Raw genomic sequence first — 12,089 nt, 5'->3', positions numbered from 1 at the left:
ACAAGTTTGATGGTTCTACACTATGACAATTCTGTTTTTTTTCCCCCAGAAGGAATACCTAGATTTGGGGAAACATGCATTGTATCAACTGCTACTGTTTGAAAGTACTTACTCCTGCAAAGCATCATTCAGCAATGACCCAAACCAAGACAAATCAACACAGGAACACATTCAGCTTGGAAAAGATTTTAGTCACCGCCGGTGTCTCACTGCCCCTCAGGGTGAATGAAATTCATCAGAGGAACAAAAGGTCAAGTTTCCATTTGAAATGTAGATGCAGTGTCTTTGTGGCAGTTGCACAAGGGCATCATTAGTATTATCTATAATAGGTCAGCTGAAAAAATATTATGAATATATGGAATATCTTACAACGGTTTTTGTGCATCCGTTTGAATTACTAACGCTTTAATGGTAGTAAAGGCAAATTTTCCGGCGCCTGTGGTTGTTGGGGTAGATCAGAAGGTACCAGAGGTGAACCAGACACCAATGAAGGGCAGAGTAATCAGACGCCACCACCTCTTTTGAATAAACCAGATGGCATTTATGATGTTTTGTTGCACCACTGCACACATGTAAATCAACTGCACAGTAGGATGTATTATGTTACCTACCATGCCGCATTGTGATTGCCAAACCACCCTGTGGAGTCAAAGGTTTAGGAAGGAGGGGGCTGAAGAGGTGGTGCAGCATCCAGTCATCTGCCGTAGAAGTCATGTGACATACACAACTGTGGCAGACAAACAGAACAAAGTTCAGTTAGCTGAAAAGCTGAAGTTAATTCAGTCAGTGGTGTAATGTCACTGCCTGTTGCTTTTTTAAAATAAAAATTATATAGCAGATATCGCCGTGCCGTTTTCCTACAGGTATAATGACACCCAGATTACGTCAGATGTACATTTTTAGAACCATATCTTGAATTAACTGCAGAAATCAAAGGCATTCTATTTCTCAAGCGCAGATGCAGTGAGTATCTTGTTTTCAACAGGGCCTGGTGTGTTGTTTTACTGACTGAGAAATGGGGAAGCACCAGATCACCACAAAGGAGGAGAAAGGTCTATATCATATACCACGTATGTGTTACATAACATATGGCACAGAACGGATACACTCGGATTCTAACCTAGCACTTTTCAGAAGCAGCGGCCTAGTTCTACTCACAAGAGATCTACTGTATATCAATTGTTTGATTGAGTCATTTCTGTAAGTACAGTACATATGCCATTCATATCTCTGTTCTAAGTCAAAATTCACAAGATGAAGCGGTATATTACCTAACTATGAATGGCTAAAAAAAAGAATTAAAAAGCACTAAAACTCTGCACAGAGACAAAGGACCTTTGTCTGGTGTTACAGTTAAAGGATGTGTAAGTTCTGGGAAAAATATCCCAAGATATCACTCCTGAATGCAGGAGAGAGAGAAAGTGCCAACCACAAAAAGAGTGATGCCACAAATTACAGACTTGTACTATTTTTCAAAAGGTTAGTTTATGTCACATCTGAAAATCTCATAAGTAACTTAATATAACACATAAGCATGTGTGACAACAAATATAATTCAATAACTGTGACTTTTTATTTGATCTTATTTGATTTGCTTGTAGTTGTCTATTTAAATAACATTTATTCAAAAAAGAGGACAAAAGACAAAGCACAACCTTTAGAGGCTTACTATAGTCCACAGGGGCATAGTTTCTGACGGCAATGAGCCTCAGCAAGGCCTCTAGCAATGTCACACAAGGAAGAAAGGAGCCAGGAAGAAAAAAATACCTGGAGCCTGAAAAAGCCTTTCTAAAAAAGCCTCCATGAGGGTTTGAATAAGGAAGTCCGATGAGTACATGAGAAACAATTTGGCTTCCTGCATGGCCTTCATGGTCTGAATAAATGCTTGGTTTACTTCCTCATATGACTAAGAGAACACACAAGTCAGGCTTTCAAAGTGACAAAAGTGCTTCACACAGAAAGAGAAGTCTTATCCAGCAGGATAATGCTCCTGAATTCCAATAACTAACTGGTAAGAAACACTTTTCTCTTCAGTATAAACTACCTTGATTAAGCATGTCTCTTTTTCTTGCAGAAGATAATGATGTTGACCAGTTTTAACTGCTATTTACTCTATGCTGAATTTTGTTATAGTTTTCCTTCATCCTCATTATTTCGGGCATATTACTCAATTCTTAAATGGATTTTTGTTTATGTATGAAGAAAATAGCATGTATGTGTGTGCGTGTGTGTGCGTGTGTATTGGGGTGATTTTCAAAAATCAGAGCAGCTAGTATCAGTTAGAAACAATTCATTTGGGGTCAGGAAAACAAGGACAAACACATGCAGAGGATCAGGAAAGGAAAAGTAGCTCTCCTGTCTGACAGTACCACAGACCCCAAGGATATGCCCAGCTTTAAGGAGGCTTCTAGACTGAGCATGAGCAGACGTGTTTGGGCCCCTGTGGAAAAAATAAGACTGTTCTATATGCTTCACTAGTAGTGCAGTGCGTTGTGGAGTCAACCTTGGCCGCTGTTTCCATATGCGGAATATGTCTTTATTCTCTAGCAAATTTAAGATCTATCAGTCGCAAATGCTCTTGATTTGACTTTTTTGTGCCTCTATTTGTTAATTTTATGTGTAGTATTACAATGTATTATAATTTGTGTTCTAGGGAATGTTGTATAGTAGTACAGACCTACTTGGCTTTTGTCAGTGCACATGTAAACTTGTGATAGGGCTTGAATAATGTTATGCTCACACTCACGGGTCTGGGAGTGTTGTGAGCCTGGTCTGACACTGTTGTTCATTTAAATTGAATGGATGCACTTCTGTTCTATTGTGCTGGAAGTTGCTCTGGATAAGAGCATCTGCTAAATGCATGTAATGTAATGTAATGCAATGTCTTTCTCTGTCGCATACTGGACAGGTATTTAGTACTGACATGAAGTTATAAAAATGCAGCTATACCGCTGTGCTGTTTTCTGCTGTTCACGTTCAGAAACAGATGATGCATTTATTTTTTCTTAAAAGCATGAGATAAACTCTATTAAATTTAACATAATTTGGATGGTAAACTGAATCCTTCAGATGTGTGGCATAAGGATGAAAGGTGAGATGGGTTACATTAAGGTACACAGTGGGTGGACTGCATTTTTCATTAGGTCATATGAGTTGATACAGTATATGTTAGATATAGAACAAAGAAAGTCAAGCAGAGGAAACCACTGGAAAGAATAACAGGCATGTCACCTGTCAACTGTGAAAAAAGCTGTCAAGCTACAGTCAATATGTGTGTGTGTGTAACACAGGACACCTCTATTTTTAGAGGAATTGAGTGTTCAGAATAGACCACCTCTCCATGGGGGGGTGAGAAGGTGTGAGTGTGGGAGGGGGAAGGGTGGGAGGGTCAGGTGATAGTTAAGGGGCGGCATGACACATGACAGTGGGTTTAATTTAACCTCTTTAGCATGATCGGATTTCTTGAGGGGGGGTTTTCCAGGCCCCTCTCCCCAAGCGATAAGGTGGCCCAGTCAGGGTGATTCCTGGCATCAAGAAATCCACTAAACTAACCTTTGAGAATGGGACCCTTTGATCACACAAATGCACAGCACATCACAGATTACATGCACTGTGGAAGGGAAATTCTCTATCTCAGTGTTATATTTATTCTTTCTGATGTTTATTAGTTGTGATTCCAGACATCAATGACATCAGCGGCAGAACAATCCAGTAAGCTACAGAGGGGTAGTATCTGGACCCTTAAGTTTCCACTGAGAGGTCTGAGGCAGGGGCTTTACAGTGGTGACGTGCGCCAGTCTTGCACGCGTGCGTGTTTGCGCGGAGTCTTCAAGCTGCAGAATTGTAGAAGGAGAAATGTGCAGATCGTATCGCCGAGCGCAAAAACCGCATTCAAAGTGTCTGAAAACCCCTTGTGACACCAGCGTCGGGGCTTCCTGTGTTTACAGTGCTTAGAGGATGCCTCACCCTCTGCCCTCTGAGCACCTGTCAACTTTTCCAAAACTGCGGCCGTCACTGCGGAAACTCTCCGCGGCCGGGATAGAAAAGAGCGTCGGGGCGGGTTCCCCTCTGACAGAGCCCTGAGAGAGGACCGAGGCGCCGCTACCGCTGCTGCACTGACGACCGCGGAGACGCTCAGACGCGACGGCAGCATGGACCGACAGCAGAGCAACCTGGAGCGCTTCCTCAAGCTGGGGTACTCCCATGAGGACATCGTGCGGGTGCTGGAGAGCCTTCGCTACGACGCCCAGACCAACGACATCCTGGAGGAGCTGATCAAGACCTGCCGCGGCGGCGGGTCACCGCTGAACCCCCGACCGGGCCGCTCCAGCCCCCAGCTCCAGCTGGTCCCCCGGGGGTGCAGCCCCCCGCAGCCTCCCAAACCCAGCCCCACCCTCCAGGAGGAGGAAAAGGATCCCGGCGGGGGGTTCAGACCCATCGTGATCGACGGGAGTAACGTGGCCATGAGGTGAGTGTTCAGGCACAGGTGTGCACAGAGACTAAGCCTCAGATAATTCACAGAGGCAGATAACATGCAGCACGCACATTCATTGGTCATTTCAGGCAGGCATAAGATAATTATGCCTGTCTCAATAATTATAATGACAGCATAATAATAATAATTATAATAATAATTAAAATGACCCCATAAGATAACAACAAGACTACTGCTTCTTTGTAGAGGAAAACAAGCTATTGTACTCTTGTTTTTAGGAGGTTAAATAAGTCTTCGTTGGACAGGTAAATCTGGAAAAGTGTGTGAGGAAAGCCTATGAATAGAAAGGGAATTCCACCCCTGAGTGGTTTAGCCGTTCTTCCTACTCGAGCACTGCCTGCTTTAATTACTCACTCCGCCAGGAGCAAGTTTTTCAATCACCTGTAAACGTGTCCTCAAGCAAAACAACCGCAGATCTCTGAAACATCCACTTCATTGCAACAAGATGTGGAAAAACTGTATGGGGGTTTTCTTTTTTATCTGGGCACTTTGTGTTTTAACTGGCTGGTGACGGTTGGGTAGACGCAATGTATACGTGAACACGTTTGTAACTAAGGGACCCGCTAGGTAGAACGCTCTTTCTCCCCATTCGGAATCAAACAGCACCCCGACCATCCCGGTACAGCTACTGCAACCAAGCCTCGGGGTACAGCTACTCACCTTGCTGCTGCGCCTTGTGGGTGCTGACAAGCAAGACGTGTTTTTCACATTATTTTCGATTTTCATACTTGGTCAGCGCACAAGTTCAAAAACGCTGCAAACAAGTCAGCGTGGTGGAACATTCAAATTAAGTGACGAACATGAAACTGAAAAAAGGGTAAAACAGAAGTTCAATTTCTCATAATTCTGGTGTTTGTCAAGAAAGATTAATTATCAAGAACAAGAACCATATTTAATGCCTGCAATCTCTAACCCTGGACGAAAAAAAAAATCTCAGCTGTGGTTTGGCTGCACTAATAAACGTTTTGCTTAGACGTCACTAGACGCTAAACTGCAACTGTGTGACCTGACTCTTGATTCTGCGCTACGTCCACGCGTGAGGAAAGAAATCCGTCAAACAGTCAATGCTTTTGACATTACGCACGGTTGGGTTGGCGTCGTTTTCTTGCACCCCATGCTCCACACGGCCACCAGACGCTGCTATCTGCAATCGTCAGTTGCTTGTCAAGCAGTCTGTTACTTCCTGTTGGACTTTGTTGAGCAAAGAGGGAAAACCCCGGCCATCGGCTTACAGCTGCTTGTAGGCAAATAAAACTCTCACCAGGCCGCAGATGACGGGGAACGTGCGGGGCCATCACGAGGGCTGGGCCCGTCTAAAATAACGTCCCGGAAAAATAACCAGCTTCAGTTCCCTCTCACACGTCGCAGCAGGAGGTCTGTCTCAACGCAAATAATTATGTCATTAACAGGCAGATAGCAGTGGGATGCACACTTAGATATCTCTCGCTAAGGTTTTGAAATCCCCATGAATACGTCACAAGAATGCACATATTCACAAGGGATCCGCCTTTTCTGTTACTTCTTGAATTCCGTAGATTATGTACTACTACAACAACTACTACTATTAGCAGTACCTATTATTATTATTATTATTATTATTATTATTATTATTGTTGTTGTTGTTATGCTGTGTGTCCATACGTCTGTGCCAAAAGACAGTGTTGTACTTCAGGATTTGGCCGTATCGAAAACCTTAAAGAGGGGGCTGACCTTTTGTTATGGTCGTTTTTATCATTGCAGCCACGGTAACAAGCAGGTGTTTTCGTGCCGCGGGCTGCAGCTGGCGGTGAGATGGTTTTGGGAAAGGGGCCACCGCGACATAACGGTGTTCGTGCCCCTGTGGAGGAAGGAGCAGCCGCGACCTGAGGCCCCCATTACAGGTAAGGCATGTTGCGCCGCCTGTCCGCCACTAGAGGGCGCTGTGAAACCCGAAACTCAAAACAACACTTTGCAGCGTGCGGTTTTTTTTTCCATTGTAACTGACGATATGACTATGACACTGTGTTTATGAGCTGCATCAGATACTATTTTTAGAAAACTGAGACATGAAAACAACGCACTGACCTTTGCATGCTTTGCATTCACTCAGACCAACACATTCTCAACGAGCTGGAGGAGAGGAAGATCCTGGTGTTCACCCCTTCGCGTTGTGTCAAAGGGAAGAGGGTGGTTTGCTACGACGACCGCTACATCGTCAAGCTGGCCTACGAGTCTGACGGCATCATCGTCTCCAACGACAATTACCGTGACCTGCAAAACGAGAAACCGCAGTGGAAGAAGTTCATTGAGGAACGGCTGCTGATGTACACCTTCGCCAATGACAAGTAGGTCCTGCCAGACAGCCAAGCAAGACCTGACATGCAGCGTCTAGAATGGTCCAAACAGCAAACTACTGTTAATGAATAAAACTTGCTGTTTTCTGTACCACGTGATCGACCTGTAATTATATTAGTGATCAGGCAAAGTGGACTTTGCCAAGTAAGTTATAGTTGTAAAACATTCATGGATTCCACCGCACTGTTAGAGCACTTAAAAAAACCAACATATAACCAACCAGAACATAAAGACTCCTTTTCTCCAGTTCCCCCTTAATGCTTTCCTCATTAAAAAATAAATGTATATATCCTTCTTCCAGGTTTATGCCTCCTGATGATCCACTGGGAAGGAACGGCCCGACAATAGACAACTTCCTGAGAAAAAACCCCAAGATCCCTGCACACAAACGCCAACACTGCCCCTATGGTGAGCTCCTTTGAGGGAAACATCAGAGTCCTGAATGACTGTAAAACCCAGATCATCGAACACCTACAGCACACACCCAGAAATCACATTTCATGTTATATAATGTAACTGCCAGTCATTTACAAATGCTTCTACTGCCTTATAATAATTGTCTTGAACTGTCAAAGGGTTACGATTCAGGCAGGGGTTCATGCTCAGTTTTTGCCCTGTTACAGTTCACGTTAACTGCAATGAACAACAGTGACAGACATTTTAACTGGCGTTAAATGACACAGTGTTGTAATGATGAAGATGCTGGGTGTTCCAAATTAAATTCTAAATCAAATGTCACAGCTACATGTCAGATTTTTGTCAGTACTCATTTGGAGGGCTGCCTGTTGCACTCACCCAGGCTGGAAGACCTGAATTGAATCTGTAGTTTCTAATAGGAAGGAGGGATGAAAATTTAACCTAATTTAGTTGCTTGTCAGTCTTAACTTCACACTGAAAGCAGGGCTCCACGCCAAGGCTACAGCCAGCCACTCGCCTTCAAATCCTCTCTGTTCTCCAACAGGGAGCATAATGGGGACTTCAGGGCCAGTGTTAGGCCTGTAATTACCTCTGTGAAAGGAGTACATAGGGCCTACACAACAAACTACCGTGTAACTAGGGAACAGCAGACAAGAGACTCGACCTAATTTGTTTGCCATGCTAAGTGTGTTTACAGTGAGAGGGAGAGAGCACACGGTGTGATCGGCAGCCGATTTTAAGCGACACGGGCTGAATCTGTGAACCGTGACTTGAAAGCGTGCAAGTAACGCCCACCTCATTCCTTCCAGGAAAGAAGTGCACCTACGGGGTAAAGTGCAAATTCTACCACCCAGAGCGCAGCCAGTCTCAGCTGTCTGTCGCCGACGAGCTCCGCGCCAAGAACAAGCTGGCGTCCGGCCGGGACCAGCTGGCCGAGGCGCGGTCCCGTTCCCCCGCCCACGGCAGCCCTCCCCGGATACTCATCACCGTGGCGCCGTTCGGCGAGCAGAGACAGAGCAGCGCCTCGTACGGCTCCCTCCCTCCCACAACTGCCCCCCCTCAGCAGGACGACACCCCCAGGAGGTTCTCCCCCGGGCTCGACAGCCCCAGAGAAACGGGGAGCCCGACCCACCTGCGGAAATCCCCCACCTGCCTGAGCACTGAGGTCGACGAGGCTTTCGGGTCGCTGGAGGCCTCCGTGTCCCGGCTGAGCATCCAGGACGCGGGACACATGCAGGGGCCTTCGTACCCCTACAGCAGCGGGGCGGCGCTCTCCGGCCAGTGCAACGGCAGCAGCGGTGGCGGCATCGACTACTTCCTGCCTGCCTCTCGCTGCCGCTACCCGCCGCGGTCAGGCGGGAGCGGGTTCGGCTCTCACCGGCTGAGCAGCTGCGAGCCCCTCCAGCACTCGGACTGTTCGGCCTCCAGCCTCCAGGAGGCGCACTGCCGCTGCCAGCGCCACCGCGAGCACAGTACCTACAGAGCCACGGCGTACGATGGCGACGAGCCCTGCTTCCGCCAGCGCCTCCAGCCGGACGCGGACATTTACGGCCTGGGCTGGGGGCAGAGGCAGCCCATGGTGGGGGGGATCGCTAGCGGGGCCGCGGGCTTGCTGGGAGAGCGGAGAGGTTCCGTCAGAACCCAGCTCTGCACCATCTTCCCCCAGGCCACCGTCGACCACGTCATGGGGCTGTACCCGCACACGCTGGACACAGGCGAGCTGGTCTCGCTCATCCACAAGCACAGAACCAACCACATACGCTTCTAGCTTAGTCGAGCCCCCCTTTCAGCATTATCGCCGGTCTCCCCGGCCCCGCAGAGGGAGACCCGCTATTAGAATGTAGCAGACGATAGAGTGCTTTTTGGCAAATTTCGTAGTGCGGTGCAATATTACCTCAGGTAGTGATGGCTGAGTATTTCAGTGTGTCAGCCAAGCATGCTGAAACGGCCTGCATTTCAGAGCCTCTGACTCAGAGGGGTGAATGTAAAGGTCCCTGCTGTCACTCCTGGAGAGCGAGCAGCAGGTTGTCCGTTGAATTTAGCAAAGTCTGAGATAAAAATAAAAAAATAAAATAAAATCTAAATTCTTAAAGCAGCATGTGTTGTTTTACTGTGTAGCCTCAAATGAGGACTGTTTTATATCTGAAATCATTTTGTATTAATCACTGATATGAGTGGATGTAAGATGACATTTGATAAGTGTCTGTACAGGATGTGAACTGTATTGACAGTTACCCTGTCATATCAACCACTTCCTTAACTGTAATAAAAAAAAACTAACTCGCTATAAAGTGTGTTGGTCCTAATTTAAACAACCATTCCAATATTGCTCATTTGTTTGTAGTATTTTTAAGACCCCTTCCCCCCCACATACATAATCTTGCAGTATCCAACCATGTGTAATATACTGTAATTTGCATGAAAACACCCAGATGTTCAAGATAAAAGTTCCCAAATGACCATTTATCAAATTTGAGTTTTTCCATTATTAAAGATGGTCAGTGTTTTGCTGCCCCCTGCTGGATGAAGGGAAAATGTAAGAAATGTCACCTGTTGATTCTTCCACCAAAAATTTCCCTGATGTATAGAGCAACCGGTTTATGAAAAAGGGAGGGAAGAAAATGTATTAAAAAGCAAAATTTCAGAATAGATTTTTTATTTTTACAAATAACTTATCTGTTACAAAGTTTTCCCCCAACTAAAATCAAAAAACAACTTTAGATATCCAAATTAGTTTTTTTTTTAATTAACAAAAAAGTATGAACCGACTCAATCTTCACACAGAGCTGCAGATGAAGCTGAAAGCTGGGTTTCTTCTGGGTTTTCTGTGTTTTTTAATGTGAAAAGAATTTTGTAAGTGCTTCAGAGATACAACTGGGAGTAAGCCTTTCAAATTGATGTCCCATGATTTTAAGCCTTTAGGTTTTTTTTAAAGACATTTTGACTTGCAACTGCATAGATAATTTATACAAATTACAATTATTCTAAAACAAAAATGTGCGGCAGCATATCACAACGCGTGACAAACTTCACAAATCTCTGAAAAAACGGCTATTCCAAAATACAGGAAAAAAAAAATCAATAAAATGGTAAACGTTCAAATCATCCTCATCAAACTGTTATTCAGATCAAAGCTTCATGGGACACTTCAAAACTTATGAGGGATTGCAAATTTAAAAAAAAAATAATGTGTCATTGTCCTCTTCGTCTCGTTCCTGTTCGACGAGAAACACAATATTCTTAACATTTAAAGGCAGAAAGAAATAAGGCACATAGTGAAATATCTGGTGTTCCAAATGGTCTTTCAGATTCCTGATTTCCTTTGGTAAAAATCTGACTGAATTTATGCTGCATGGTAAAGTTTCTGTTTAACGAAGGCCCTTCGGAATGGTCTTCTTCCGCCGAGCCAAGAGCGGACGCCATGACGCCAAGTCCTCCAAGCTCGACCCTTTGCAGATTACGCAAAAAAAAAAAAAAAAAAACAATAATGCATCATAAAAAGGCACGCGTCTCTCAACGTGGAAGTTTAAAAATCCCCAAACATTACACCTACATTCCAGTTGTCAGATAAGATGGCAGTTTGTCGTTCGCTAACGGGCTTTTTGCCAGTCCGAAGACCTCTGGCATCTCGAGGGAAAACTCCCGTCTTTCCACGTGGCTGCGGCTGCAGATGGCACAGCATTTTTACAGGTGCGATGAACAGACCGAGCGGGGGGGGAAAAAAAACAAAGCTTTGTGTGTGCATAGATTCATATTCATATTACTGCTCATCCTTTACGTAAGGCTTCACTTCTCACAGATATCAAGTAAAAAGCTTAAAAGGGACACCGTGCTTATTTGCTTACAAGAAAAACAAAAACAACAACAAAAAAAAGTTTATCAAGTCGACTACGCTATACTCACAGGAAATACAAGTGATTCATAGTGCGAGGAAATAAGCATTTAAAGCACATTCTACAACTATGTACAGTAAGAAGCTGGGGGGTAATTTTCCACTGTATTCTGTACATACAAAGCATGCAGTTTATTTCTCGTTCTTTTTTCTTTTATTATTGTGGTTTGAAAAGATGGGCTGGAGGGGGACAGGTGACGGAGAGGAAGGAAAGGCAAGTTCTGCTGGCAGTAACACTGCTTGATTTTCCCTCTCCATCATCCTCTGGAAACAGCAACCAGATAGTCAGTCAGAGTAGTCTGTCTGTTGGTTTTTCTCTTCAGACGCGTTTGTCACGGCTGGGTTTTTTTTCTCCCTCTTTTCTTTCTTTTCTTCTCCCCCGTCTCTCCACCCCTGGCTTCACAGGAGAGCGGGGCAGAGGCGCGAGGACACCCCCGGCAGCCGTCACGCTGAAGGGCAGCTCTCTGATAATACTGCGTACGGACGAAGCGAGGCCCCTCGAGGCACCGCCGGCCCCGCGCTGGCGCCCGACTCCAAGGCGAGGTATTATCAGCTCTGCTGGTTTCTTAAGTAACACAACCTGTAAACACTATCCAGTCAGGCCTTCAATGGACAGCAATCTACCCCAAAAAAAGATATTATAAAATCTTGGAAAAAAAAAAAAAACAAAACAACAAAAAACAAGAATTTAAAAACCCTGTCCATATTTTACTGCAGGAAAAGAAAAAAATCCCCTTTCCTAATCTAGATTTGGATTGTGGTAGGTAAAAAAAGAGAAGCGTTTATTTTTGGAGCGCCCTGTGGCTCAGAAGTGTCGAGGGAACTCGCACTGTTCACAGCGGTTGAGGGCGGGGTGGTTGAGGAAGGTGCAGGCCGTGCAGCTCCACTGCGCCCCCTCGTCCTCCTCCACCTCCCCTACAGTCTTTGGGTTCTTCGAACTCGAGTCTGCCG

At 45.2% G+C, this 12,089-nt stretch overlaps 2 protein-coding genes across 2 annotated transcripts in view; one reads left to right on the top strand and one right to left on the bottom strand.

Annotated features, from left to right (window-relative positions):
* The first annotated feature begins 1,940 nt into the window (after nt 1-1,940).
* On the top strand, nt 1,941-9,200 carry LOC118792488 (ribonuclease ZC3H12A-like). Its single transcript, XM_036550345.1, has 6 exons — nt 1,941-2,011; nt 3,948-4,468; nt 6,236-6,375; nt 6,585-6,819; nt 7,131-7,237; nt 8,056-9,200. The coding sequence occupies exons 2-6, from the start codon at nt 4,152-4,154 to the stop codon at nt 9,012-9,014; spliced, it is 1,758 nt and encodes a 585-aa protein (XP_036406238.1). The 5' UTR covers nt 1,941-2,011; nt 3,948-4,151; the 3' UTR covers nt 9,015-9,200.
* Nucleotides 9,201-10,715: 1,515 nt separating this feature from the next.
* tab2 (TGF-beta activated kinase 1 (MAP3K7) binding protein 2) overlaps nt 10,716-12,089 on the bottom strand; it is a 40,853-nt gene continuing 39,479 nt past the window's right edge. Inside the window, 1 exon segment of the mRNA XM_036549577.1 lies at nt 10,716-12,083. Coding sequence (XP_036405470.1) covers nt 11,944-12,083 — 140 coding nt within the window. The 3' untranslated portion in view covers nt 10,716-11,943.

Source organism: Megalops cyprinoides, chromosome 17 (genome assembly GCF_013368585.1).
Source record: "Megalops cyprinoides isolate fMegCyp1 chromosome 17, fMegCyp1.pri, whole genome shotgun sequence".
NCBI lineage: Eukaryota > Metazoa > Chordata > Actinopteri > Elopiformes > Megalopidae > Megalops > Megalops cyprinoides.
Note: the sequence above shows the minus strand (reverse complement) of the source record. Positions and strands in the feature narration are given on the sequence as shown.

Bases quoted from the DNA above. Each gene is read 5' to 3' on its own strand.
- LOC118792488 (XM_036550345.1), top strand. From the start codon at position 4,152: ATGGACCGACAGCAGAGCAACCTGGAGCGCTTCCTCAAGCTGGGGTAC. The intron at 4,469-6,235 runs GTGAGTGTTCAG...TTATCATTGCAG, and splicing joins GGGAGTAACGTGGCCATGAG to CCACGGTAACAAGCAGGTGT. The intron at 7,238-8,055 runs GTGAGCTCCTTT...CATTCCTTCCAG, and splicing joins ACGCCAACACTGCCCCTATG to GAAAGAAGTGCACCTACGGG.